A 26,820-nucleotide genomic window follows, 5' to 3' on the forward strand; every position below is an offset into this window, starting at 1 on the left:
TTGTTGCTATTCATTGGTTGTTTGCATTATTTTGACATAATGTAATGAGTCACCAATGTGCTTCAGTTCCCACTGGACTGGCCCCACATGCCATGTCTCAAATTCATTCAGTGACAATGCCATTATTATTTTGACCCATGAAACATCCTATTGTTGTCTTCCTTATCTGTTGTCATTGTGTCATGTTCATCTATTTCATGGTGTTGTTTATGATTTATTTATTCATCTCTGGCCTTGTGTGTTGTTCTGTCGTCTTTCTGTTTCCTTCCAGTCCTTTCTGGTAAGTTGAAATGTCACCTGTCACCTATTCACCCTGACGCCCTGACAGAGACAGGAAGCTGTCACAGCACCACCCCCCTCCATCCTCCTCCCATCACCCTCCACCCACCAATCAGCACTCATGTTTCACTTGTCAATGGCAACAGTGACAAAAGGACATTAATGGGTAAAAATCTGTAATCCAAGGTAAAACCAAATCATTTCATTATATTATTTTTCTACACCTTGTTGTGTTGCTTTATGTATTACCAAATATCCCATTTTAACTGTGGACAAATTGTGTCTGAATGTGGACTGACAGGCTGCAGATTTGTTTAATGGATGTATTACGTGGTCCGTATCAGCGTTAAGATGTTTGGAGCGTAGTAATATTCTGTTACGTACCTGCTGTCCTCAGAGATGAAGGCGTAATTCCCACGGCCGCTGGCCCTCAGCATTCAGGCTGTGTCCCTCCACACAGGCCTATTAGCACAGCGAGGCCCGGTGTCACTGTGTGTGACGTTGGGAGGTAACACAGCGCTTCACTCTGAAACAGTTTGTCATTAAGATGGCTGGGCCTGGTCCAGGATGCTCCTACAGATGGCTCATTTATCCCCCATGTCCATGTAAATATTATTGGTCTGTGTCCTTGCCCATGCTAATGCAGGGACCCACATGGGGCCACACTCCTGTTTTCTCTATTCATTAGCTGTTAATATATACACAGCCTGCATTATGGATTGGACTGAATTTCAGTCCACATACGAGCAACCAGAAAAGTCTACTCTAAACAGAGACAACCTTAATCCTTAACCACAGCTCTTTTGAATTCAGAGCCCATAACTGTAACTTCAAATTCCTTTGTTTTCCATTCAAATGAGCCAGACCAGGATATTAATTGTAATGTCTGATATCTCTGTCTGATGTTATGTGATATGCGATGCTGTGTCAGTATGTTAACTAACTGTCCCCATGCCTGTCCTCTAGTGCCCCCTGTGTTTGTGGTGCGGCCCAGAAACCAGGTGGTGGCGGTGGGGAGGACCGTCACCTTCCAGTGTGAGGCAACAGGAAACCCTCAACCTGCTATCTTCTGGCAGAGAGAGGGCAGCCAGGTGAGAGGCTCTGTGGTACCTACAGTACACCAGGAACCCAACATGAGCACATGTTGAGGAATGCTTATGGAACAAAAAGGAAAGACAACCAAGTAGTAAATCATAGTCTTCATTCTTTTATTATTTGATATTCCCATATGCTCTTTACACATTTTATGATTGCACCTATAAAACCAGCTATACAATCAGTGAACTTCACTGACCTTCACACTGATGCTTCAATTGGACCGTTCCATTCCATCACCCTTCAGGTCTTCCGTAGACTACTGTCTTTATCTGATCAGCTTCTCTATATGTGTCCTGTCTTCTCTCTTCTCTGTCTATATCTGTCCTGTCTTCTCTCTTCTCTGTCTTCTCTCTTCTCTGTCTATATCTGGCCTGTCTTCTCTCTTCTCTGTCTTCTCTCTTCTCTGTCTATATCTGGCCTGTCTTCTCTCTTCTCTGTCTATATCTGTCCTGTCTTCTCTCTTCTCTGTCTTCTCTCTTCTCTGTCTATATCTGGCCTGTCTTCTCTCTTCTCTGTCTATATCTGCCCTGTCTTCTCTCTTCTCTGTCTTCTCTCTTCTCTGTCTATATCTGGCCTGTCTTCTCTCTTCTCTGTCTATATTTGTCCTGTCTTCTCTCTTCTCTGTCTATATCTGTCCTGTCTTCTCGCTTCTCTGTCTATATCTGTCCTGTCTTCTCTCTTCTCTGTCTATATCTGTCCTGTCTTCTCTCTTCTATGTCTATATCTGTCCTGTCTTCTCTCTTCTCTGTCTATATCTGTCCTGCCTTCTGTCTTCTCTCTTCTCTGTCTATATCTGGCCTGTCTTCTCTCTTCTATGTCTTCTCTCTTCTCTGTCTATCTGTCCTGTCTTCTCTCTTCTATGTCGATATCCGTCCTGTCTTCTCTCTTCTCTGTTTATATCTGTCCTGTCTTCTCTCTTCTCTGTCTATATCCATTTTGTCTTCTCTCTTCTCTGTTTATATCTGTCCTGTCTTCTCTCTTCTCGGTCTTCTCTCTTCTCTGTCTATCTGTCCTGTCTTCTCTATTCTCTGTCTATATCCGTCCTGTCTTCTCTCTTCTCTGTTTATATCTGTCCTGTCTTCTCTCTTCTCTGTCTATATATGTTCTGTCTTCTCTCTTCTCTGTCTATATCTGTCCTGTCTTCTCTCTTCTCTGTCTATATCCGGCCTGTCTTCTCTCTTCTCTGTCTATATCTGTTCTGTCTTCTCTCTTCTCTGTCTATTTGTCCTGTCTTCTCGCTTCTCTGTCTATCCGTCCTGTCTTTTCTCTTCTCTGTCTATATCCGTTCTGTCTTATCTCTTCTCTGTCTATATCCGTCCTGTCTTCTCTCTTCTCTGTCTATATCTGGCCTGTCTTCTCTCTTCTCTGTCTTCTCTCTTCTCTGTCTATCTGTCCCGTCTTCTCTCTTCTCTGTCTATATCTGTCCTCTCTTCTCTCTTCTCTTTATATATCGGGCCTGTCTTCTCTCTTCTCTGTCTATATCTGGCCTGTCTTCTCTCTTCTCTGTCTATATCCGTTCTGTCTTCTCTCTTCTCTGTGTATATCCATTCTGTCTTCTCTCTTCTCTGTCGATATCTGTCCTGTCTATTCTCTTCTCTGTTTATATCCGTTCTGTCTTCTCTCTTCTCTGTCTATATCCATTCTGTCTTATCTCTTCTCTGTCTATATCTGTCCTGTCTTCTCTATTCTCTGCCTATATCCATTCTGTCTTCTCTCTTCTCTGTCTATACCCATCCTGTCTCATCTCTTCTCTGTCTATATCTGGCCTGTCTTCTCTCTTCTCTGTCTATATCTGTTGTGTCTTCTCTCTTCTCTGTCTTCTCTCTTCTCTGTCTATCTGTCCTGTCTTCTCCTTTCTTTGTCTATATCTGGCCTGTCTCTTCTCTGTCTATATCTGGCCTGTCTTCTCTCTTCTCTGTATATATATGGCCTGTCTTCTCTCTTCTCTGTCTATATCTGGCCTGTCTTCTCTCTTCTCTGTCTATATATGGCCTGTCTTCTCTCTTCTCTGTCTATATCTGGCCTGTCTTCTCTCTTCTCTGTCTATATCCGTCATGTCTTCTCTCTTCTCTGTCTATATCTGTTCTGTCTCCTCTCTTCTCTGTCTTCTCTCTTCTCTGTCTATATCTGGCCTGTGCTCTCTCTTCTCTGTCTATATCTGGCCTGTCTTCTCTCTTCTCTGTCTTCTCTCTTCTCTGTCTATCTGTCCCGTCTTCTCTCTTCTCTGTCTATATCTGTCCTCTCTTCTCTCTTCTCTTTATATATCGGGCCTGTCTTCTCTCTTCTCTGTCTATATCTGGCCTGTCTTCTCTCTTCTCTGTCTATATCCGTTCTGTCTTCTCTCTTCTCTGTGTATATCCATTCTGTCTTCTCTCTTCTCTGTCGATATCTGTCCTGTCTATTCTCTTCTCTGTTTATATCCGTTCTGTCTTCTCTCTTCTCTGTCTATATCCATTCTGTCTTATCTCTTCTCTGTCTATATCTGTCCTGTCTTCTCTATTCTCTGCCTATATCCATTCTGTCTTCTCTCTTCTCTGTCTATACCCATCCTGTCTCATCTCTTCTCTGTCTATATCTGGCCTGTCTTCTCTCTTCTCTGTCTATATCTGTTCTGTCTTCTCTCTTCTCTGTCTTCTCTCTTCTCTGTCTATCTGTCCTGTCTTCTCCTTTCTTTGTCTATATCTGGCCTGTCTCTTCTCTGTCTATATCTGGCCTGTCTTCTCTCTTCTCTGTATATATATGGCCTGTCTTCTCTCTTCTCTGTCTATATCTGGCCTGTCTTCTCTCTTCTCTGTCTATATATGGCCTGTCTTCTCTCTTCTCTGTCTATATCTGGCCTGTCTTCTCTCTTCTCTGTCTATATCCGTCATGTCTTCTCTCTTCTCTGTCTATATCTGTTCTGTCTCCTCTCTTCTCTGTCTTCTCTCTTCTCTGTCTATATCTGGCCTGTGCTCTCTCTTCTCTGTCTATATCTGTCCTGTCTCCTCTCTTCTCTGTCTATATATGTCCTTTCTTCTCTCCTCTCCCTCCTCTAGAACCTGCTCTTCTCCTACCAGCCCCCCCAGCCGTCTAGTCGCGTCTCCGTCTCCCAGACGGGGGACCTGACTATCACAGATGCAGAGCGCTCAGACGTGGGCTACTACAGCTGCCAGGCCCTCAACATCGCTGGCTCTGTCATCACCAAGGCCCTGATGGAGGTCACTGACGGTGAGTTCCGCCAATCAGTGACTCCCAGAATTAGATCTTGGAGGCATCTTGGCTGTATTGTCACACCTTGGCACATAGACATGTAGGGGTTTGAATAAACACATAATAATATACATGAGCTGTATTTAAGTGTCTAAAGTACATATTGAGGTCTGTGGAGTTTTGATCAGAATGTGTTCCAAGTCCCGGTCTCCTGGCCCGGTCTCTGTGCTCCTGAAAGAGTTGGAGACTCTGTGGTGACTCATCTTCTCCAGGAGCCTGGCTTGCCTCTTGGCTCTGGGCTGTTGGCTCCTGGCAGTGTATCATTTATGCTGGCTGGTGTCTCCTCTAGGAGTCTCCTCTCATTAACAGACTAGCCTGCTGGTGGAGGGATATGTCTTTGTGGGGAGGCCTGGTTCAGACCTCTAATCACTCTCAGTCAATGCAGCCAGCCTGGCTTTAGTCCCAGCGTTCCCATAGCGACTCACTCAGTCTCTCCGGTCACTATTATTTTGTTTACCTCTCACCTAGATTCAACCCTCTCTAATCAGACACCTCTCACCTAGATTCAACCCTCTCTAACCAGACACCTCTCACCTAGATTCAACCCTCTCTAACCAGACACCTCTCACCTAGATTCAACCCTCTCTAACCAGACACCTCTCACCTAGATTCAACCCTCTCTAACCAGACACCTCTCACCTAGATTCAACCCTCTCTAACCAGACACCTCTCCCTCTCCCTTGGTGTGGCAGGTCCTGGTAGACAGTAGAAGGAGAAGATAATAACAGTTATTAAAGGGAGCAGGCCTCCTCATCTCCGTAGGCAAATCTGGTAATTACAGGTCACAGTGACAATGTTTTAGTAACTACACCAGAGCCAGCACCAGAGCCAGTCTCCCCATGTATGATACTACACTGAGTGTGTAAATGTACAGACGTATGTCCTACATTATGTGTATTTAAAAGGGGATACACATACTGCATGTTTACAATAGATTTGCTATTCGTTTGAACCAAACAACCTTCTGACTAAATCAGCTGCGCTGGCAGAATTGGTTAACAATAGCAGTATTAACAGCATTAATGATAACAGCCTCAGTAGCAATCTATAGTAGTAGGGACATGACGGACACCGTTCTCCGGTCACATGATGGAAATGAAATGGAGACAAAGCATGTTTAATTGAATCTGTGTGTGTCGACTGGTGAACGCCCACTGAGAGGGGGATGACGAGGAGGAAGAGGGGGAGAGGGGACAGAGGAGGGAGGGAAAATTATTAATGGTAATAACACATTGTCTGTGCTGCTAGGTATTTAGAAGCGTTTTCTCCCATGTTCTGTGTTTTATAGACTGGAGGTGTGGTTTCATGAGGGGGGTGTGGTTTAAGGAGGTGGAGAGGGGATGGGGGGGTTTGGTTGGCTGTGAATGTTAACGTCTCCATTGGAGTCTGGATCTGCAGAAAGAGGACTTGTATGTTAGCCTGTTTTATTTTAATTACAACTCATTTGTTTGGCTAAGGTCAACTCCTACTGCTGAATGATTAGAAAAGTGCTTCCAGTTGTGAAAATTTCATTTCATTCAATTTTTGAATTTCTCTCTCTCTCCGTCTACCACACAGCTACCTTCTTTCTCACCTTCCTCTGTTATTTATGTGTTTCTCTACAATCCCACTGTATAATTGTCTCTCCATTTATTTTATTATTCTCATCAAATCCACTCAATCGTCCACTCAAATGATATATATTCTCTCCCACGCAGTCTCTAACTCTCCCTCTCTCTCTTTCTCTCTAGTTGTGTCTGATCGCCCACCTCCAGTTGTCCGCCAGGGTCCGACCAATCAGACAGTCTCTGTGGACGGGACGGTGGTTCTGAGTTGCCTAGCAACGGGTAAGCCCACCCCCACCATCATGTGGAGGAAGGATGGTGTGTTGGTGTCCACTCACGACTCCCGGGTCAAACAGCTGGACACGGGCGCACTGCAGATCCGCTACGCCAAGGTAACACACAACACACTCAAACATGTACACACACGCATACACACACACATTCACATGCACGCTCGCACGCACACACAAAGAAACTCTCATCTTCACTGAATACACAGTATAAACACATGGAATGGTAGACCTTCTTTCCACGCTTTTCAAAGCATAAAGATAAAACAATGTATTGATGTACCTCTCTGGTTCAGAGTACTAGTACTGAGAAAATACATCAGACTGCAGGTGTATGAAGCCTTTATACTACAGGACTGTCTGATCTACAGAGCAACATGTAGGTCTACTGTAGTGTACCAGCTCACATGGAATATCTTACTGAGGCAGTTGGCTGTCCAACCATATGCCCCATTATCCTAATATATGGAAATAAGAACTTAATTGAATGGAATTCTGTTCTCAATGTAGGACAGTTTGGCTGTTTGAAAACTTCCGAATTCAACTCCTTCATATGTTTACATTTCCAATCAAGCTCTTCCATTAGCCGAGACATTAATAACGCATTCCCCCTTTCAAAGCTGTCCTGAATAACGTCTATACGGCGGAGTGGCTGGCTGACTGGCTGGCAGAATAACGTCTATACGGCGGAGTGGCTGGCTGACTGGCTGACTGGCTGACTGGCTGGCAGAATAACGTCTATACGGCGGAGTGGCTGGCTGACTGGCTGACTGGCTGGCAGAATAACGTCTATACGGCGGAGTGGCTAGCTGACTGGCTGACTGGCTGGCAGAATAACGTCTATACGGCGGAGTGGCTGGCTGACTGGCTGGCAGAATAACGTCTATACGGCGGAGTGGCTGGCTGACTGGCTGACTGGCTGACTGACTGGCAGAATAACGTCTATACGGCGTAGTGGCTGGCTGACTGGCTGACTGGCTGACTGGCTGGCAGAATAACGTCTATACGGCGTAGTGACTGGCTGACTGGCTGGCAGAATAACGTCTATACGGCGGAATGGCTGGTTGACTGGCTGGCTGGCTGACTGGCTGGCAGAATAACGTCTATACGGCGTAGTGGCTGGCTGACTGGCTGACTGGCTGGCAGAATAACATCTATACGGCGTAGTGGCTGGCTGACTGGCTGGCAGAATAACGTCTATACGGCGTAGTGGCTGGCTGACTGGCTGACTGGCTGGCTGGCTGGCTGGCTGGCTGGCAGAATAACGTCTATACGGCGTAGTGGCTTGCTGACTGGCTGGCAGAATAACGTCTATACGGCGGAGTGGCTGGCTGGCTGGCTGACTGGCTGACTGGCTGGCTGGCTGGCAGAATAACGTCTATACGGTGGAGTTGCTGGCTGACTGGCTGGCAGAATAACGTCTATACGGCGGAGTGGCTGGCTGACTGGCTGACTGGCTGGCTGGCTGGCTGACTGGCTGACTGGCTGACTGGCTGGCAGAATAACGTCTATACAGCGGAGTGGCTGGCTGACTGGCTGACTGGCTGCAGAATAACGTCTATACGGCGGAATGGCTGGCTGACTGGCTGACTGGCTGGCTGGCAGAATAACGTCTATACGGCGGAGCGGCTGGCTGACTGGCTGAAAGGCTGACTGGCTGGCTGGCTGACTGGCTGGCTGGCAGAATAACGTCTATACGGCGGAGCGGCTGGCTGACTGGCTGACTGTCTGACTGGCTGGCTGGCTGGCTGACTGGCTGGCTGGCAGAATAACGTCTATACGGCAGAGTAACTGGCTGATTGGCTGACTGGCTGACTGGCTGACTGGCTGACTAGCTGGCAGAATATCGTCTATACGGCGGAGTGGCTGGCTGACTGGCTGACTGGCTGACTGGCTGGCAGAATAACGTCTATACGGCGGAGTGGCTGGCTGACTGACTGGCTGATTTGCTGGCAGAATAACGTCTATACGGCGGAGTGGCTGGCTGACTGGCTGACTGGCTGGCAGAATAACGTCTATACGGCGGAATGGCTGGTTGACTGGCTGGCTGGCTGACTGGCTGGCAGAATAACGTCTATACGGCGGAGCGGCTGGCTGACTGGCTGGCAGAATAACTTGTGCTGCTCCATTAGTAAATAAAGCATGTGATCAGTTCCCTCCTAGGGTCCAGCCATGCCTCTCCTCTCCTCAGTGAGCCGTCAATCAGCTGTCAGGGGTTTGAAGTGAATTCACACACACTATTGTCCTGTCACTCAACAGAGTGTGATGGGGACCTGTGTGAAGCAGAACACTGAGGGAGAGACCAGGGGGGGTGCCGATGCATTCTCCAGATGGAGGCATCAAGGGGTCAGAGTTTGCGTTAGACTGTTGCTGTGTGTATGCGTGTGTGTTGTGATGACTGCAGGCAGGTTGTGTGTGGTGACAGGGCTGTGGTGAATGGGCAACACTGTGAGAACAGTGTGATGTGTTTTCAACCCAAACCTTACGTAAGGCAATTTACATGAATGAACATTTAGTTTATGTTTGGAGGTAACGCACCATGTCTTTTGTAATGCGTTTTAAGGAGCTGGATGACTTGTCTTACCTGTCAGGTTGAGCTTAGATGGACCCAACCTGGAGGCTGATCTACAGGGCACAAACACTCTCCTCTCTCAAACACACTGAGACACACACTATCCCTCTCTCAAACACACTGAGACACACACTCTCCCTCTCTCAAACACACTGAGACACACACTCTCCCTCTCTCAAACACACTAGAGAGTGTCACCATATCTGTTCTGTAAAGCACTCCTTTCCCTGATGGGAGGGTGAGAGGAGTGATGAGGATGAGGAGAGGAGGGGAGAAGGAGAGGAGGTCTCCAATTAGTCTTTGTTCCTGTGGAAATCTTTTCAATTTGACTGGTACAATCCTGCCACTTGGCCTTCCCAGCTGCTTTTCCCACTTTCTAGAGGGAAATATAATAGTGAGATTACCAGGCACTGATGGCTGGCTGCTAGGGACCACAGCAGCATGTCAATGAGAGAGAGAGAGAGAGAGAGAGAGAGAGAGAGAGAGAGAGAGAGATAGAGAGAGAGAGAGAGAGAGAGAGAGAGAGAGAGAGAGAGAGAGAGAGAGAGAGAGAGAGAGAGAGAGAGAGAGAGAAAGCAGCACTATTTTAGTCCAATTCCACTGATGTCCAGACAGTACCTTGTCATTTGCATTTGAACCCAGAGCAATCACTAATCTAGTCCCTCTCCCCTCTATTTCCTGTCTTCTTTTTTTCTGTCTTATAGCTGGGTGACACAGGCATGTACACATGCATCGCCTCCACTCCCAGTGGCGAAGCCTCGTGGAAGGCCTATCTGGATGTTCAAGGTAAGCCACTGGGCTGCTGCCTACTGTCACTGTGGCTACACTCCATAATTAATTAAATACATTCAGTCTGTGATTGCTTTTTTAGTTGGAATGTCACAATCTTGCCACCAGCCCAGGGAGTGTGCGTGAGTCTGTGTGTGTGTGAATGTGCTTGGTATGCATTCCATAGTCTGGCGTTACTGATAAAGTATTCATTTAGCTTTATAGAAAATGTCTCATGATACTCTCCTCATCTTCAGAGTTTGGTGTTCCAGTGCAGCCGGCCAGACCCACTGACCCCAACCTGATCCCCAGCGCCCCCTTCAAACCTGAGGTCACTGACGTCACCCGCACCTCCGTCACTCTGTCCTGGAAGCCCAACTTCTCAGGAGCCACGCCCACCTCCTACATCATAGAGGCCTTCAGGTAAGAGCAGAGGACAAAGGAGTTCACTTGTGACCAAAATAAATAAAGTGATGTCACAGTGCATTTGTATTTATTATGGATCCCCATTAGTTCCTGTCAAGACAGCAGCTACTCTTCCTGGGGTTTATTATGGATCCCCATTAGTTCCTGTCAAGGCAGCAGCTACTCTTCCTGGGGTTTATTATGGATCCCCATTAGTTCCTGTCAAGACAGCAGCTACTCTTCCTGGGGTTTATTATGGATCCCCATTAGTTCCTGTCAAGGCAGCAGCTACTCTTCCTGGGGTTTATTATGGATCCCCATTAGTTCCTGTCAAGACAGCAGCTACTCTTCCTGGGGTTTATTATGGATCCCCATTAGTTCCTGTCAAGACAGCAGCTACTCTTCCTGTGCTTTATTATGGATCGCCATTAGTTCCTGTCAAGGCAGCAGCTACTCTTCCTGGGGTTTATTATGGATCCCCATTAGTTCCTGTCAAGACAGCAGCTACTCTTCCTGGGGTTTATTATGGATCCCCATTAGTTCCTGTCAAGGCAGCAGCTACTCTTCCTGGGGTTTATTATGGATCCCCATTAGTTCCTGTCAAGGCAGCAGCTAATCTTCCTGGGTTTTATTATGGATCCCCATTAGTTCCTGCCAAGGAAGCAGCTTCTCTTCCTGGGGTTTATTATGGATCCCCATTAGTTCCTGTCAAGGCAGCAGCTTCTCTTCCTGGGGTTTATTATGGATCCCCATTAGTTCCTGTCAAGGCAGCAGCTACTCTTCCTAGGGTTTATTATGGATCCCCATTAGTTCCTGTCAAGGCAGCAGCTACTCTTCCTGGGGTTTATTATGGATTCCCATTAGTCCCTGTCAAGGCATCAGCTACTATTCCTGGGGTCCAGCAACATTAAGGCAGTTATATACCATTTTAAAAACATTACATTTCACAACAGATTTCACAACACATTAAATGTGCGCCCCCAAGCCACTTCTCTACTACCACATATCATACGCCTATGGTCTGAGTGTGTGTATGAACTTTAAACCTGATGTGTAACATCCTGTTCTGTCTTCTCTCCTAGTCATGCGTCAGGCAGCAGTTGGCAGACCCTGGCAGAACATGTGAAGACCGAGTCGTATGTACTGAAGGGCCTGAAAGCCAGTGCTGTCTATCTCTTCCTGGTCCGAGCTGCCAACGCCTACGGCCTGAGTGACCCCAGCCCCATCACTGACACCGTCAAAACACAAGGTGGGTCTCTGCTCTCTCTTAATGACTTGAAATGGGCCGCTTTACGGTAGGTCCCTGTCTGGACCTTGTCCCTGTCTGGACCTTGTCCATGTCCTTGCATGGACCTGGTCCCTGTCTGGACCTTGTCACTGTCCTTGCATGGACCTTGTCCCTATCTGGACCTTTTCACTGTCCTTGCATGGACCTTGTCCCTATCTGGACCTTGTCCCTGTCCTTGCATGGACCTTGTCCCTGTCTGGACCTTGTCCTTGTCTGGACCTTGTCCCTGTCTGGACCTTGTCCCTGTCTGGACCTTGACCCTGTCCCTGTCTGGATCGTGTCCCTATCCCTGCATGGACCTTGTCCCTGTCTGGACCTTGTCCCTGTCCCTGCATGGACCTTGTCCCTGTCTGGACCTTGTCACTGTCCTTGCATGGACCTTGTCCCTGTCTGGACCTTGTCCCTGTCCTTGCATGGACCTTGTCCCTGTCTGGACCTTGTCCCTGTCCTTGCATGGACCTTGTCCTTGTCTGGACCTTGTCCCTGTCTGGACCTTGTCCCTGTCTGGACCTTGTCCTTGTCTGGACCTTGTCCTTGTCTGGACCTTGTCCCTGTCTGGATCGTGTCCCTATCCCTGCATGGACCTTGTCCCTGTCTGGACCTTGTCCCTGTCTGGACCTTGTCCCTCTCTGGACCTTGTCCCTGTCTGGACCTTGTCCCTGTCTGGACCTTGTCCCTGTCCTTGCATGGACCTTGTCCCTGTCTGGACCTTGTCCCTGTCCCTGCATGGACCTTGTCCCTGTCAGGGCCTTGTCCCTGTCCTTGCATGGACCTTGTCCTTGTCTGGACCTTGTCCCTGTCTGGACCTTGTCCTTGTCCTTGCATGGACCTTGTCCCTGTCTGGACCTTGTCCTTTCTGGACCTTGTCCTTGTCTGGACCTTGTCCTTGCATGGACCTTGTCCCTGTCTGGACCTTGTCCTTGTCTGGACCTTGTCCCTGTCCCTGTCCTTGCATGGACCTTGTCCCTGTCTGGACCTTGTCCCTGTCCTTGCATGGACCTTGTCCCTGTCTGGACCTTGTCCCTGTCCTTGCATGGACCTTGTCCTTGTCTGGACCTTGTCCCTGTCTGGACCTTGTCCTTGTCCTTGCATGGACCTTGTCCCTGTCTGGACCTTGTCCTTTCTGGACCTTGTCCTTGTCTGGACCTTGTCCTTGCGTGGACCTTGTCCCTGTCTGGACCTTGTCCTTGTCTGGACCTTGTCCCTGTCCCTATCTGGACCTTGTCCCTGTCCTTGCATGGACCTTGTCCTTGTCTGGACCTTGTCCCTGTCCCTCTCTGGACCTTGTCCCTGTCTGGATCGTGTCCCTATCCCTGCATGGACCTTGTCCCTGTCTGGACCTTGTCCCTGTCCCTGCATGGACCTTGTCCCTTTCTGGACCTTGTCCCTGTCCTTGCATGGACCTTGTCCCTGTCTGGACCTTGTCCCTGTCCCTGCATGGACCTTGTCCCTGTCTGGACCTTGTCCCTGTCCTTGCATGGACCTTGTCCCTGTCTGGACCTTGTCCCTGTCCTTGCATGGACCTTGTCCTTGTCTGGACCTTGTCCTTGTCTGGACCTTGTCCCTGTCCTTGCATGGGCCTTGTCATTGTCTGGACCCTGTCCCTGTCTGGACCTTGTCCCTGTCCCTGTCTGGACCTTGTCCCTGTCCTTGCATGGACCTTGTCCCTGTCTGGACCTTGTCCTTGTCCCTGTCTGGACCTTGTCCTTGTCTGGACCTTGTCCCTGTCTGGACCTTGTCCCTGTCCCTGTCTGGACCTTGTCCCTGTCTGGACCTTGTCCCTGTCCTTGCATGGACCATGTCCCTGTCTGGACCTTGTCCTTGTCTGGACCCTGTCCTTGTCTGGATCGTGTCCCTGTCCTTGCATGGACCTTGTCCTTGTCTGGACCCTGTCCCTGTCTGGACCTTGTCCCTGTCCCTGTCTGGACCTTGTCCCTGTCCTTGCATGGACCTTGTCCCTGTCTGGACCTTGTCCCTGTCCCTGTCTGGACCTTGTCCTTGTCTGGACCTTGTCCCTGTCTGGACCTTATCCCTGTCTGGACCTTGTCCCTGTCCTTGCATGGACCTTGTCCTTGTCTGGACCTTGTCCTTGTCTGGAACTTGTCCTTGTCTGGACCTTGTCCCTGTCCTTGCATGGACCTTGTCCTTGTCTGGACCTTGTCCTTGTCTGGACCTTGTCCTTGTCTGGACCTTTTCCTTGCATGGACCTTGTCCCTGTCTGGACCTTGTCCTTGTCTGGACCTTGTCCCTGTCTGGACCTTGTCCTTGTCTGGACCTTGTCCTTGTCTGGAACTTGTCCTTGTCTGGACCTTGTCCCTGTCCCTGCATTGACCTTGTCCTTGTCTGGACCTTGTCCTTGTCTGGACCTTGTCCTTGTCTGGACCTTGTCCTTGCATGGACCTTGTCCCTGTCTGGACCTTGTCCTTTTCTGGACCTTGTCCCTGTCTGGACGTTGTCCCTGTCTGGACCTTGTCCTTGTCTGGACCTTGTCCCTGTCTGGACCTTGTCCTTGTCTGGACCTTGTCCTTGCATGGACCTTGTCCTTGTCTGGACCTTGTCCTTGTCTGGACCTTGTCCCTGTCTGGACCTTGTCCCTGTCTGGACCTTGTCCCTGTCTGGACCTTGTCCCTGTCCCTGTCTGGACCTTGTCCCAGTCTGAACCCTCAGCTGTTCATACTGGACAGGTATTTATTGTGTGTGTGTGTGTGTGTGTGTGTGTGTGTGTGTGTGTGTGTGTGTGTGTGTGTGTGTGTGTGTGTGTGTGTGTGTGTGTGTGTGTGTGTGTGTGTGTGTGCAGATATCCCCCCCACCAGTCAGGGAGTGGACCACCGTCAGATTCAGAGGGAGTTAGGAGAGGTGGTCATCCACCTTCACAACCCCACCATCCTCTCCTCCTCCTCTGTCAGAGTGCAGTGGACGGTGAGTGTTTTTCTCTGCTTCAAAACACGACTTTAGGGATGACATTCCCAATGAGTGACTCTTGTCATGTATGTACATTACCGCTCAAAAGTTTGGGGTCACTTAGAAATGTCCTTGTTTTTGAAAGAAAAGCGAACAAATTGTCAATTCAAATAACATCAAATTGATCAGAAATACAGTGTAGACATTGTAAATGTTGTAAATGATTATTGTAGCTGGAAACAGCAGATTTTTTATGGAATATCTACATAGGCGGATAGAGGCCCATTATCAGCAACCATCACTCCTGTGTTCCAATGGCACGTTGTGTTAGCTAATCCAAGTTTATCATTTTAAAAGGCGAATTGATCATTAGAAAACCTTTTTGCAATTATGTTAGTACAGCTGAAAGCTGTTGTTCTGATTAAAGAAGCAATAAAACTGGCCTTCTTTAGACTAGTTGAGTATCTGGAGCATCAGCATTTGTGGGTTCGGTTACAGGCTCAAAATTTGCCAGAAACAAATAACTTTCTTCTGAAACTTGTCAGTCTGTTCTTGTTCTGAGAAATGAAGGCCTTTCCATGCGAGAAATTGCCAAGAAACTGTACATAACGCTGTGTACTACTCCCTTCACAGAACAGCGTAAACTGGCTCTAACCAGAATAGAAAGAGGAGTGGGAGGCCCCGGTGCACAACTGAGCAAGAGGACAAGGTCATTAGAGTGTCTAGTTTGAGAAACAGACGCCTCACAAGTCCTCAACTGGCAGCTTCATTAAATAGTACTCGCAAAACACCAGTCTCAACTTCAACAGTGAAGATGCGACTCCAGGATGCTGGCCTTCTAGGCAGAGTTCCTCTGTCCAGTGTCTGTGTTCTTTTGCCCATCTCAATATTTTCTTTTTATTGGCCAGTCTGAGATATGGCTTTGTCTTTGCAACTCTGCCTAGAAGGCCAGCATCCCGGAGTCACCTCTTCACTGTTGACGTTGAGACTGGTGTTTTGCCAGTTGTGGACTTGTGAGGCATCTGTTTCTCAAACTAGAAAATCTAATGACCTTGTCCTCTTGCTCAGTTGTGCTCCGGGGCATACCACTCCTCTTTCAATTCTGGTTAGAGCCATTTTACGCTGTTCTGTGATGGGAGTAGTACACAGCATTATACGAGATCTTCAGTTTCTTGGCAATTTCTCTCATGGATTAGCCTTCATTTCTCAGAACAAGAATAGACTGACAAGTTTCAGAAGAAAGGTATTTGTTTCAGGCCATTTTGAGCCTGTAATCGAACCCACAAGTGCTGATGCTCCAGATACTCAACAAGTCTAAAGAAGGCCAGTTTTATTACTTCTTTAATCAGAACAGTTTTCAGCTGTTCTAACATAATTGCAAAAGGGTTTTCTAATGATCAATTAGCTTTTTAAAATAATAAACTTGGATTAGCTAACACAATGTGCCTTTGGAACACAGGAGTGATGGTTGCTGACAAGGTATTTTACTTTCAAAAACAAGGACATTTCTAAGTGACCTCAAACTTTTGAACAGTAGTCTATATGGTGTATGTATTATTTTAATATCTATTGTGTACTTTGTATGTTTTAGCATTAATTTCAAAATGTAAATGCATAATTTTTATTGTTCTCTCCAAAGTCACCATAGAGAGTAGCTAGGTCTGGAGCGCTCTGTGCTCACGGTCGATTTGTTTGCCCACTCAGCAGTGCTAATGTGCTAGCGTCCTGTAGAGGACAGACACTGCACTGCGGAGATGGACAGAGCAGAGAACAGACTGGAACCCTGTCAAAACTCTCTAAGTATCCATCTGGTCAGGGCCAGTCACGCTGGCCAGCACTGCTGCTGTAAGACCTGTCTTTCTGCTTGTCTGTCTGTCTGCCTGTCTTTCTGCCTGTCTTCAATCAGAGCTAAACCAACCCACAGCTGCCCACTCACAACACTCCACAACACACAGTCCACTGCCATAAGCCGCCCAGCAGCGCAGCGTGCCAGCCTGTGCCTTCCCAGATTGAAAACACTTGACTGCTGTTAAAACAAGTGAAAAGGAAGAGGTGTCCAACTAGTGCTCTCAGGCTGAAATGGATTGCAGATGTGGGAGGAGAGAGGGAGGAGGAGAAGGAGAAAAGAGGATTATAAAGGAGGGGTAGAGATTAAAGGGCAGCATGCAGAGGTGTTAGGACCTCTATGCTGTTAGATAGTGGATATCTTATTAAAAACTGTTTGGCTACCATGATTCCACTGGCTCCATGTCGATCTATTCCAGGTTATGTAGAATAGAAGGAAAGTATAACTGTATACCTCCTCAATAGTTGCATAAGACATACTGTATTCTATAAACTGGCTTCTTATACAGTGCCTTCCGAAAGTATTCAGACCCCATGACATTTTATTTTCCACAGCCTTATTAAAAAATGTAATAAATATATACTGTTCCTCATCAATATGCACCCAATACCGCATAATGATGAAGTTTTTATTGAAAATGTAAAAAATAAATACCTTATGTACATAAGTATTCAGACCCTTTGCTATGACACTCGAAATTGAGCTCAGGTGCATCTTGTTTCCATTGATCATCCTTGAGATGTTTCTACAACTTGATTGGAGTCCACCTGTGGTAAATTCAAATGTTTGGAAATTCTTTGGAAAGGCACACACTTGTCTACATAAGGTCCCACAATTAACAGTGTATGTCAGAGAAAAATACAAGCCACGAGGTCGAAGGAATTGTCCGTAAATTGTGTCGAGGCACAGAACTGGGGAAGGGTACCAAATAATGTTTGCAGCATTGAAGGTCCCCAAGAACACAGTGGCTTCCTTCATTCTTAAATGGAAAAGTTTGGCTCCACTAAGACTCTTCCTAGAGCTGGCCGCCTGGCCAAACGGAGCAATCGGGGCAGGGGCCTAGGTGACCAAGAACCCTATGGTCACTCTGACAGAGCTCCAGAGTTCCTCTTTGGAGATGGAGAACCTTCCAGAAGGACAACCATCTCTGCAGCATCCACCAATCAGGCCTTTATGGTAGAGTGGCCAGGTGGAAGCCACTCCTCAGTGAAAGGCATATGACAGCCAGCTTGGAGTTTGCCAAAAGGCACCTAAAGACTCTCAGACCATGAGAAACAAGATTTCCTGCCCTGATGAAACCAAGATTGAACTTTTTTGCCTGAATTCCAAGCGTCATGTCTAGAGGAAACCTGCTGTGAGGATGTTTTTCAGCGGCAGGGACTGGGAGACTAGTCATTATCGAGGGAAAGATGAACGGAGCAAAGAACAGAGGGATCCTTGATGAATACCTGCTCCAGAGCGTTCAGGACCTCAGACTGGGGTGAAGGTTCACCCTCCAACAGGACAACGACCCTAAGCACACAGCCAAGACAGCACAGGAGTGGCTCTGGGACAAGTCTTTGAATGTCATTGAGTGGTCCAGCCAGAGCCTGGACTTGCACCCGATCGAACAACTCTGGAGAGACCTCTGGACGCTCCACATCCAGCATCATACCCAACAAGACTTGAGTCTGTCATCGCTGCCAAGGGTGCTTCAACTTAATAAAGGGTCTGAAAACTTATGTAAATGTGATATTTCCGTTGCACAGTTCTGAGCCTAATGAGACCACTTGAGCCGGCATCATTTTTTTTAGTGGAGGATTAAAAAAAGTGCTGCCTACCTTTCCCAGAGACCTTGCTGGATAGTACAGTACCGTAGTACAATACAGTACAGTACAGTAGTACAATACACTACAGTACAGTACAGTAGTACAATACACTACAGTACAGTAATACAATACACTACAGTACAGTAGTACAATACAGTACAGTACAGTAGTACAATACACTACAGTACAGTAGTACAATACACTACAGTACAGTAGTACAATACAGTACAGTACAGTAGTACAATACACTACAGTACAGTAGTACAATACAGTACAGTACAGTAGTACAATACACTACAGTACAGTAGTACAATACACTACAGTACAGTAGTACAATACAGTACAGTACAGTAGTACAATACACTACAGTACAGTAGTACAATACAGTACAGTACAGTAGTACAATACACTACAGTACAGTAGTACAATACACTACAGTACAGTAATACAATACACTACAGTACAGTAGTACAATACACTACAGTACAGTACAGTAGTATAAAACACTACAGTACAGTACAGTAGTACAATACACTACAGTACAGTAATACAATACACTACAGTACAGTAGTACAATACACTACAGTACAGTAATACAATACACTACAGTACAGTAGTACAATACACTACAGTACAGTAATACAATACACTACAGTACAGTAGTACAATACACTACAGTACAGTACAGTAGTACAATACACTACAGTACAGTACAGCAGTACAATACACTACCTTACAGTAGTACAATACACTACAGTACAGTAGTACAATACACTACAGTACAGTAGTACAATACACTACACTACAGTACAGTAGTACAATACACTACAGTACAGTGCTGTACAGTACCATTCTAGTGCACACCAATAGGTTGTATTGTAGAGTTCACACATACAGTAGAGACACATGCATAGATGATCCCTGACTGACAGCACAGAGGCTCTCTAAATCAAGATGCACCTTTACCAATGCTCTATTATACGAAATGATCTCTGTCATCGTGGCTCTCTCTGTACCCTCAGCATATCCTGTCCCCTGGTGTGTGTGAGTCAGTCAGTATGAGAGGCTGCTCTGTCCTCCCTGATCCTAGACTAGAGTTCCCAGTAAGTCAGGAGGAGACGGGCCGGGCTGTTCTGGGTGCCCTGTTCTAGCCCCCTGTAACCAGGACCAGACTCTCGGAACCTCTGGGCTATGACCTCATGGTGCGCTGTGGTTTCCAGACATCGCTGCCGCTCCAAATGGAACCGCTCTGCTGGCCCACACACAGACGGAGGGATGGATGGATAGATGGATGGATGGATAAGTGGATGGACCATGTGATGAGTTAACACTCCGGACCCCGCTAGCTAGCTAGCCAGCCAGCCAGCCAGCCAGCCAGCCAGCCAGCCAGCCAGCCAGCCAGCCAGCCAGCCAGCCAGCCAGCCAGAGACAGCCACATTAGTAAAACTGGCCTACAGCTACAACTGAACTGTCTATTGATGATGTTCCAGAATGATGCTGAGAGACTTTCCACTGTAGAGTCACTCTGAGTGCCTAAATGGAGTCAAGTTGACCGTATGTGTGTGTATGTGTGTTATTGTCTCCCCTGGCCACTAGGTGGAGCAGCAGTCTCAGTACATCCAGGGTTATAAGGTGATGTACCGTGCCTCTCCAGAGGGCCAGCAGAGGAGTGACTGGGCTGTGTTTGAGGTGAGAACCCCAGGGGAGGACAGTACTGTGGTGCCCCAGCTCAGGAAGGGAGTCACTTACGAGTTCAAAGTTCGCCCCTTCTTCAACGAGTTCCAGGGAACAGACAGTGAGGTCAAGATAGCCAAGACTCTGGAGGAAGGTGGGTGGACAAGTCTGTGTGTGTGTGTGTGTGTGTGTGTGTATGTGTGTGTGTGTGTGTGTGTGTGTGTGTGTGTGTGTGTGTGTGTGTGTGTGTGTGTGTGTGTGTGTGTGTGTGCGCACAGAGTTTGTCTGTGACCTTTGTAACTATGCATGTGTGTGAGAACAGCAGCTGTTTCCAGCGGGCGTAGAGAGTAAAGGATGATTGTGTGTTCTGTGGTGTTTCTGTGTGTTAGGCCAGATGTTGTACTGTTGGAAAAAGTCCCGTGAAACCCAGAGGATGATGAACCCAAATACTATTTGTCACCTAGGTGCTGTGTTAATTATTGAAAAGGATGTGGTTGTGTGGTTGTGAAAATCTTCCAGGGTTTGGGTGCAACCCAGAGCTCATATAGGCCATATGAAAGAGAGAAGCATTGTGAAAAGTTATGTGGAATGAATGAGAGAGGAGCTGACTGAAAAAAAAGACTGTTAGCCAAAATGTGTGTGGGTGTGTGTTTTCCTTCTTCCTTGTTGTAGTCAGCAAAGCTTTGTTGCTAATTGTGTTGCTAATTGTTTTCGTAGTTCAAACACGATGGCCTCACTCCCGTGAGCAGGAATGCCTGATTTCATTACAGTCAATCGGAACGAGATTAAGAGTGTTATGTTGTATTTTGTCATAATAAATGAACTTTAATTAAACTCATCAGGGTAGAATCATCACAGAACACACAGGCGTAAACATTGCAATCAGAATTCTCTCTTTGTTTAAATAGTGATTTTTTAAAATGTCTTTGTAAATACTTTCTCTGAACAAAGAAAAATAGTCATTTTAGTACAGACCCCTAGTGAATAGAGACAGTCCAACTGTGACTGTTCTACTTCTGTTCTCTTCTGGATAGGATCCATTTATGAGAGAAGTAGTAGTGAGGAGAGAGCAGACAGTGTGTGTTACTGTTGTAACAGTGTGTGGGGACAGACAGCTGGGGACAGACAGTGTGTGTTACTGTTGTAACAGTGTGTGGGGACAGACAGCTGGGGACAGACAGTGTGTGTTACTGTTGTAACAGTGTGTGGGGACAGACAGCTGGGGACAGACAGTGTGTGTTACTGTTGTAACAGTGTGTGGGGACAGACAGCTGGGGACAGACAGTGTGTGTTACTGTTGTAACAGTGTGTGGGGACAGACAGCTGGGGACAGACAGTGTGTGTTACTGTTGTAACAGTGTGTGGGGACAGACAGCTGGGGACAGACAGTGTGTGTTACTGTTGTAACAGTGTGTGGGGACAGACAGCTTGGGACAGACAGTGTGTGTTACTGTTGTAACAGTGTGTGGGGACAGACAGCTGGGGACAGACAGTGTGTGTTACTGTTGTAACAGTGTGTGGGGACAGACAGCTGGGGACAGACAGTGTGTGTTACTGTTGTAACAGTGTGTGGGGACAGACAGCTGGGGACAGACAGTGTGTGTTACTGTTGTAACATTGTGTGGGGACAGACAGTGTGTGTTACTGTTGATGGTGTATTGCATTTACATATGTTGTTGTGTCTGTCTATCTGTCTGTCCCCAGCTCCCAGTGCAGCCCCTCGTGGGGTTACCGTCACAGAGAGCGGGGACAATGGGACCGCCATCATGGTCTCCTGGCAACCGCCTCCAGAGGAGGAGCAGAACGGGGTGGTCCAGGAGTACAAGGTGAGAACACTGGCAGGGACTCCCAAATTACCCACATATCTGAGTTTGGTCAAAGGTAGTGTACTACGGTAGTGTGTAGGCAACCCCTGGCCTCTAGTCATCTCAGAGCTGATAGAGACAGTAGTATATTACTGTGTGGTGGCGGGTAGAAATGGTTGTGAAACAGTGCCATCTGGTGGACTAGATAGATGTGTACACTTTCTGAGTTGTCCTGGGAGGCTCTCTGTTCCTTAGTGCAGGGGTCCAGAGCCTGCTGGTTCTGTTCTACCTCATAATGAATTGCACCTCCTTGGTTTCCCAGGTCTAAATCCCCTAATTATAGCAGAAGAATGGAGGGGAAAAGCACTGGTCATTTCAATGTGTATTCCACATTGATTCAACAGAATTTAATTGAAATCATGTGGAAACAACATTGATTCAACAGAATTGAATTGAAATCATGTGGAAACAACATTGATTCAACCAGTGTGTGCCTAGTGGGTGGCTTCGAGGTCCAGCTTTGAATATGAGGGCCTTTCGTGGATTATTCAGAGTTAGTCTACTGAAGGTCTAGAATAACTGATGTATTATCTATACAGCCATTCATTATATCCATACGTTATAGTCATACATTATATCCATACATTGTAGTCATACATTATAGCCACATATTATAGCAGCCAAACATTTTAGCAGCCATACATTTTAGCAATATATTACAGTCATACATTAGACTCATATATTGTATCCATACATATAACCATATATTATACCCATTCATTACATTATAAACATACATTGTATCCATACATTATAGTCATACATTATAGGCATACAATATAGCCATACGTTGTATGCATACATTATAGGCATACATTACAGGCATACCTTATAGGCATGCACTATAGCCATACATTATAGGCATACATTATAGGCATACCTTATAGGCATGCACTATAGCCATACGTTGTAGCAACACATTGTATATGCATCCTGCTGATTAATAAATCTAATGATGAGAGGTCTGCAGGCTTAACATCTAGATAAGGATATATTTTCTGAACATCTATTGGCGCTTGGCCATTGGCCCACAAGCTACTCTTATGAGCCTCTTAAATCATTGGAAGGGATTTCTTTGACTCTGCTCTGCTGGAAAGAGGGTTATGAATGGGAAAGACAGACAGAGAATCCAATCAAGGTGAAGACAACGGGAGAGTGAGATTACAGCAGGGAAAACAGAGCGAAGCTTGTGAGATATTTTTGGGAAGGCTTCTCTTGTTAAACCGTTTCATCTTTTACGACAGTGGGCTAAATCAGGGTCCCACAGAGTGATTCTTGGTGGTCTTAAACAAATCTACTTTGAAACAAAATGCACCTCAGAAATACAGCATGGTTATGAGCTGAAAAAAAGAAGACAACTGTACCATGTCAGATATAGAGTTGAAATGTATTCCATTTGGATCCCAATATTTCACTTTATATACATCACATCAGACTGAAAGATAACAAAACCATTTGACATAGAAAACACCAGATTTTCGTTGTAAAAAAACAAAACAAAATTATGACAAATATTAATAACGTTCCACCCATGAGGCCAAAGGGGGCGCTTTTGGTCAATGACTTCAGGAAAGGGCTACTCCACTCCATCTTTTTTTGGTACAGGCCAGCCTAATTTTGTTGTTCAGCCATAGCATTCCTCTCTCCGCCCTCTGCTCCACTCCCTCCTCTCTGTGTTCACTCATAAGTATTCTCTTTGTGTAACCCCCTCGCTGTGGCCAGCACACTCCTCATATAACATGCAGTGTGAGTACTGACATTTTAATTGGAAAGTTCTTTTTTGTCACAGGGATTGTAGGTTAGTGTTGGAGGGGAGACACAGCAAAGTCATTTTAAAAGTTAAGCCACTGTTCATTTTCCAGGTAAATGTTTTTTACCCGATAGGGTTTATAGTAATTTCATGGTTGTTAAATCCGGCGCGGCAGCGTTCCTTGGTCATTACTGCATATGGTCCCTAGTGGCGCTTCTTCCCACCACGACTCCTAAAGCAGCCCCTCAGGCTTCTGGGGCTTTCTAACACTACCCCCTACCTCCAAACACACACACACACACACACACACACACACACGTCTGTGTGTGAGGGATGTCAACATACAGTGGTGGGGGTAGAGAAGCAGAGGCGGCCAGGTTCAGGATGCTGGGATAGCCAGGTTCAGGATGTTGGGATAGCCAGGTTCAGGATGCTGGGGTTATCCAGGTTCAGGATGCTGGGGTTAGCCAGGTTCAAGATGCTGGGGGTAGCCAGGTTCAAGATGCTGGGGGTAGCCAGGTTCAAGATGCTGGGGTTAGCCAGGTTCAAGATGCTGGGGTTAGCCAGGTTCAGGATGCTGGGGTTAGCCAGGTTCAAGATGCTGGGGGTAGCCAGGTTCAAGATGCTGGGGTTAGCCAGGTTCAGGATGTTGAGGTTAGCAGCCCTCATGCTGAGAAGAATGAATGAAGCACTTTGTGACCCTGGATTGAGTTAGCCTGAGAGAGACCTGGATTGAGTTAGCCTGAGAGAGCCCTGGATTGAGTTAGCCTGAGAGAGCCCTATCTCCTCCCTGTGAGTCACTGACAAACCTGTGCTGCTGCTGCTGCAGTAGGGTTATGGAGGTGAGCACTGACCCACACTTAGCTTTTCATGGGGTTAGGTTACACTCACTCAGACAGGGGGACATGGCTACCACAGCTAATACAGACTCTGTGTGGAACACACCCAGAAACACAGAAAAATGTGTCCCAGTGTTTTTATATGTGGAATACCTGGGTGGATTAATTAAATCTGCGCTGAAATGATACATTAGCATCAACCAGAAGTAGCTAACTTGCTGTACATGTCACACCACCATCAGAACACTGTTATATTGTCTTCTCTCTCTGTCCTGTCAGATCTGGTGTTTGGGGAATGAGAGCAGGTACCATATCAACCGCACGGTGGACGGCTCTACCTTCTCCTTGCTGATCCCCAGCCTGGCTCCAGGGATCCGTTACAGTGTGGAGGTCGCAGCCAGCACTGGGGCAGGCCCAGGGGTCAAGTCTGATGTCACCTTCTTCCAGATAGGTGAGTGGAGGAGAAATCTGACCTGCGTTTCTCTGCACCCAGCAGAAGGTTCAAATAACATTATTTTCCCTCGGGTGGAAGTAGAGGAAGAGGAGGGATATGTCCTTCTTCTATGTGTCCTCACTTGTTAACTTCGTACAGCGTGGATTCCAAGGCTTACTGCCTAATAACTTCCCCACCTGCTTTAACCTCAATGGCTGGCAAATAGTCAATGGACATGTTGTAGTATTGACGTCCCTTTAATCTCATTCTGAAGGGTTTATTCATCTACGTTTACAGCTGTCATATTAACATTAAAGTAGTGTTATGACATCGTTTTACAATGAAGGAAATCCCTGAATTCCTCTGTGCCCCTGTCTGCTCACCTGTTCTCGGTCTATAATAGTGGTTAGATGTGTCATATAAATGATTACCGTACCAATTATAGCTACGACAGACCTCATACACAGTGTGTGATGAGCATGACTGACATATCTTAATGCCGTGCTGACCACTGTCACTGTACAGCCACAATGCTTTTTACCTGGCTGACAGTGACATGTTATTTTATCTTAATGCCGTGTTGACCACTGTCACTGTACAGCCACAATGGTTTTTACCTGGCTGACATTGTGATAAAACGGTTCATGAAATTCTTACTGAGCAGCAGTTCAGTGCTTGAAGCTTGTGTCGTGTCTTTGCTATCATTAAACTGAAGACTTATAGTTTTTATCAAAGATTCTCTGTAATTAGTTATTACGCGATTAGACTGATTAATCATGTAACTAATTAACTAGGAAGTCGGGGCACCAAGGGAAAATATTAAGATTACACGGTTATAATTTCCTAATATTACCTTTCAGATATTTTCATATCTGATCCATAGTCTTCTGATTAATGAATAATTTACTTTAGTCTCATTCCAAACGTTGTAAATTGTTGGTTATCTACGCGAACCCAGTCTTCACTATGAGTCATCCATACATCAATTGTCTTAAATCATTTATTTATTACTAACTAAGTAATTCACAGAAATGCATAAACAAACAAACAAGGTAAATGTGGTTACATGAAATGATAGGAGAATGTGCCCTAGTGGGCTAAACCGGCATGGCGGCTTGTTAGACAAAAGGGGAGTGGGGGTCAGATGAGAAGTCACTACAGAGTTGATAATTATAACAATTGAAATGCGAATCCTTTGCACATGAACGTTCACTCATTCGGGAACAATTGCAATCAATATATATATTTACGCTCAGTGTGTAATCTTGATCGCTGGTGAAAAGTTTGATTATTTTGTAGAATTGTCCGTCTCTCTCACTCTGCCATGGTTAGAATGGATAGTTCAGAGTAACATTCATTTGTTTCGTTATAGAATGGATATTTTGGCGGTTGTGGTTCTTCGCGTTCAATGATACCGAATTCCTAGCTGCAGACTAGTAATTAATATCAAAGACTTGTTCTTATTCTGTAGGTATCGATAGTCTAAGAGTTTAACCACGTGGTATGGTTAAAAGATTCAGCAATGGTCCACAACCTGGTCTGGTGATAATTTCTCAAAGTTGGGTTTTATTCGGAATTGGAGAAAAGGGGCTGTCCCTGGATGTCTGACCCTAACTGGGCTCAGGGGCGGTCCAGAATGTCTGACCCTAACTGGGCTCAGGGGTGGTCCTCTGATTTAGTTAACTCCAATCCCCTTTTTGAGTTTTCCTTCATTAAACAGTCCAAAATCACATTGTAAAATTGTGTAAACAGTATCATACTCACTCATTCATCTTATACAACATTATCTGAGGCTATTATATAAACAGTGTTATGGTAATGTGGCCACACCGTCTCCCATAAGCTTCCCCAAGTTGTAACAAACGGACCAGTTCGTAGCTGGATTCTTCACCGATCTTTTATACTTTCTCCGGAACATGAAATTTGTTCATACCTCAAGTTCTGTGAGGTGGAAGGAATTCCTTTGTTCTCTATGAAAATGTACTCTCTCTATACTGTGTGTCCATGAGGAGATCCTCAGGAATTTACGACGTCTCTCTGACCACAGCATCCTAGATGAAGGAAGCAAGGGGGAGGCAGGGAGAGGGGGGTGGGGCTTGCTATACCCAAAGAGGCCAACGTCATGACACTTGGCTGCCACACCCTGCTCTGCTCTGTTCTGCTCTGTTCTGTTCTGTTCTGCCCTGCTCTTCCCTGTTCTGTTCTGCCCTG

At 46.4% G+C, this 26,820-nt stretch overlaps 1 protein-coding gene across 3 annotated transcripts in view; it reads left to right on the top strand.

Moving 5' to 3' along the window:
* robo1 (roundabout, axon guidance receptor, homolog 1 (Drosophila)) overlaps positions 1–26,820 on the top strand; it is a 397,432-nt gene that overhangs the window by 288,429 nt on the left and 82,183 nt on the right. For all 3 annotated transcript variants that reach the window (XM_090223910.1, XM_036964908.2, XM_090223911.1), the window contains exons 7-16: positions 1,246–1,370; positions 4,413–4,584; positions 6,357–6,562; positions 9,737–9,818; positions 10,058–10,223; positions 11,288–11,454; positions 14,291–14,412; positions 19,645–19,876; positions 21,427–21,548; positions 24,456–24,627. In XM_090223910.1, coding sequence (XP_090080036.1) covers positions 1,246–1,370; positions 4,413–4,584; positions 6,357–6,562; positions 9,737–9,818; positions 10,058–10,223; positions 11,288–11,454; positions 14,291–14,412; positions 19,645–19,876; positions 21,427–21,548; positions 24,456–24,627 — 1,566 coding nt within the window. The remainder of the gene's footprint in view (positions 1–1,245; positions 1,371–4,412; positions 4,585–6,356; positions 6,563–9,736; positions 9,819–10,057; positions 10,224–11,287; positions 11,455–14,290; positions 14,413–19,644; positions 19,877–21,426; positions 21,549–24,455; positions 24,628–26,820) is intronic.

Source organism: Oncorhynchus mykiss, chromosome 27 (genome assembly GCF_057628025.1).
Source record: "Oncorhynchus mykiss isolate SJ-2025 chromosome 27, ASM5762802v1, whole genome shotgun sequence".
Classification (NCBI taxonomy): Eukaryota; Metazoa; Chordata; class Actinopteri; order Salmoniformes; family Salmonidae; genus Oncorhynchus; species Oncorhynchus mykiss.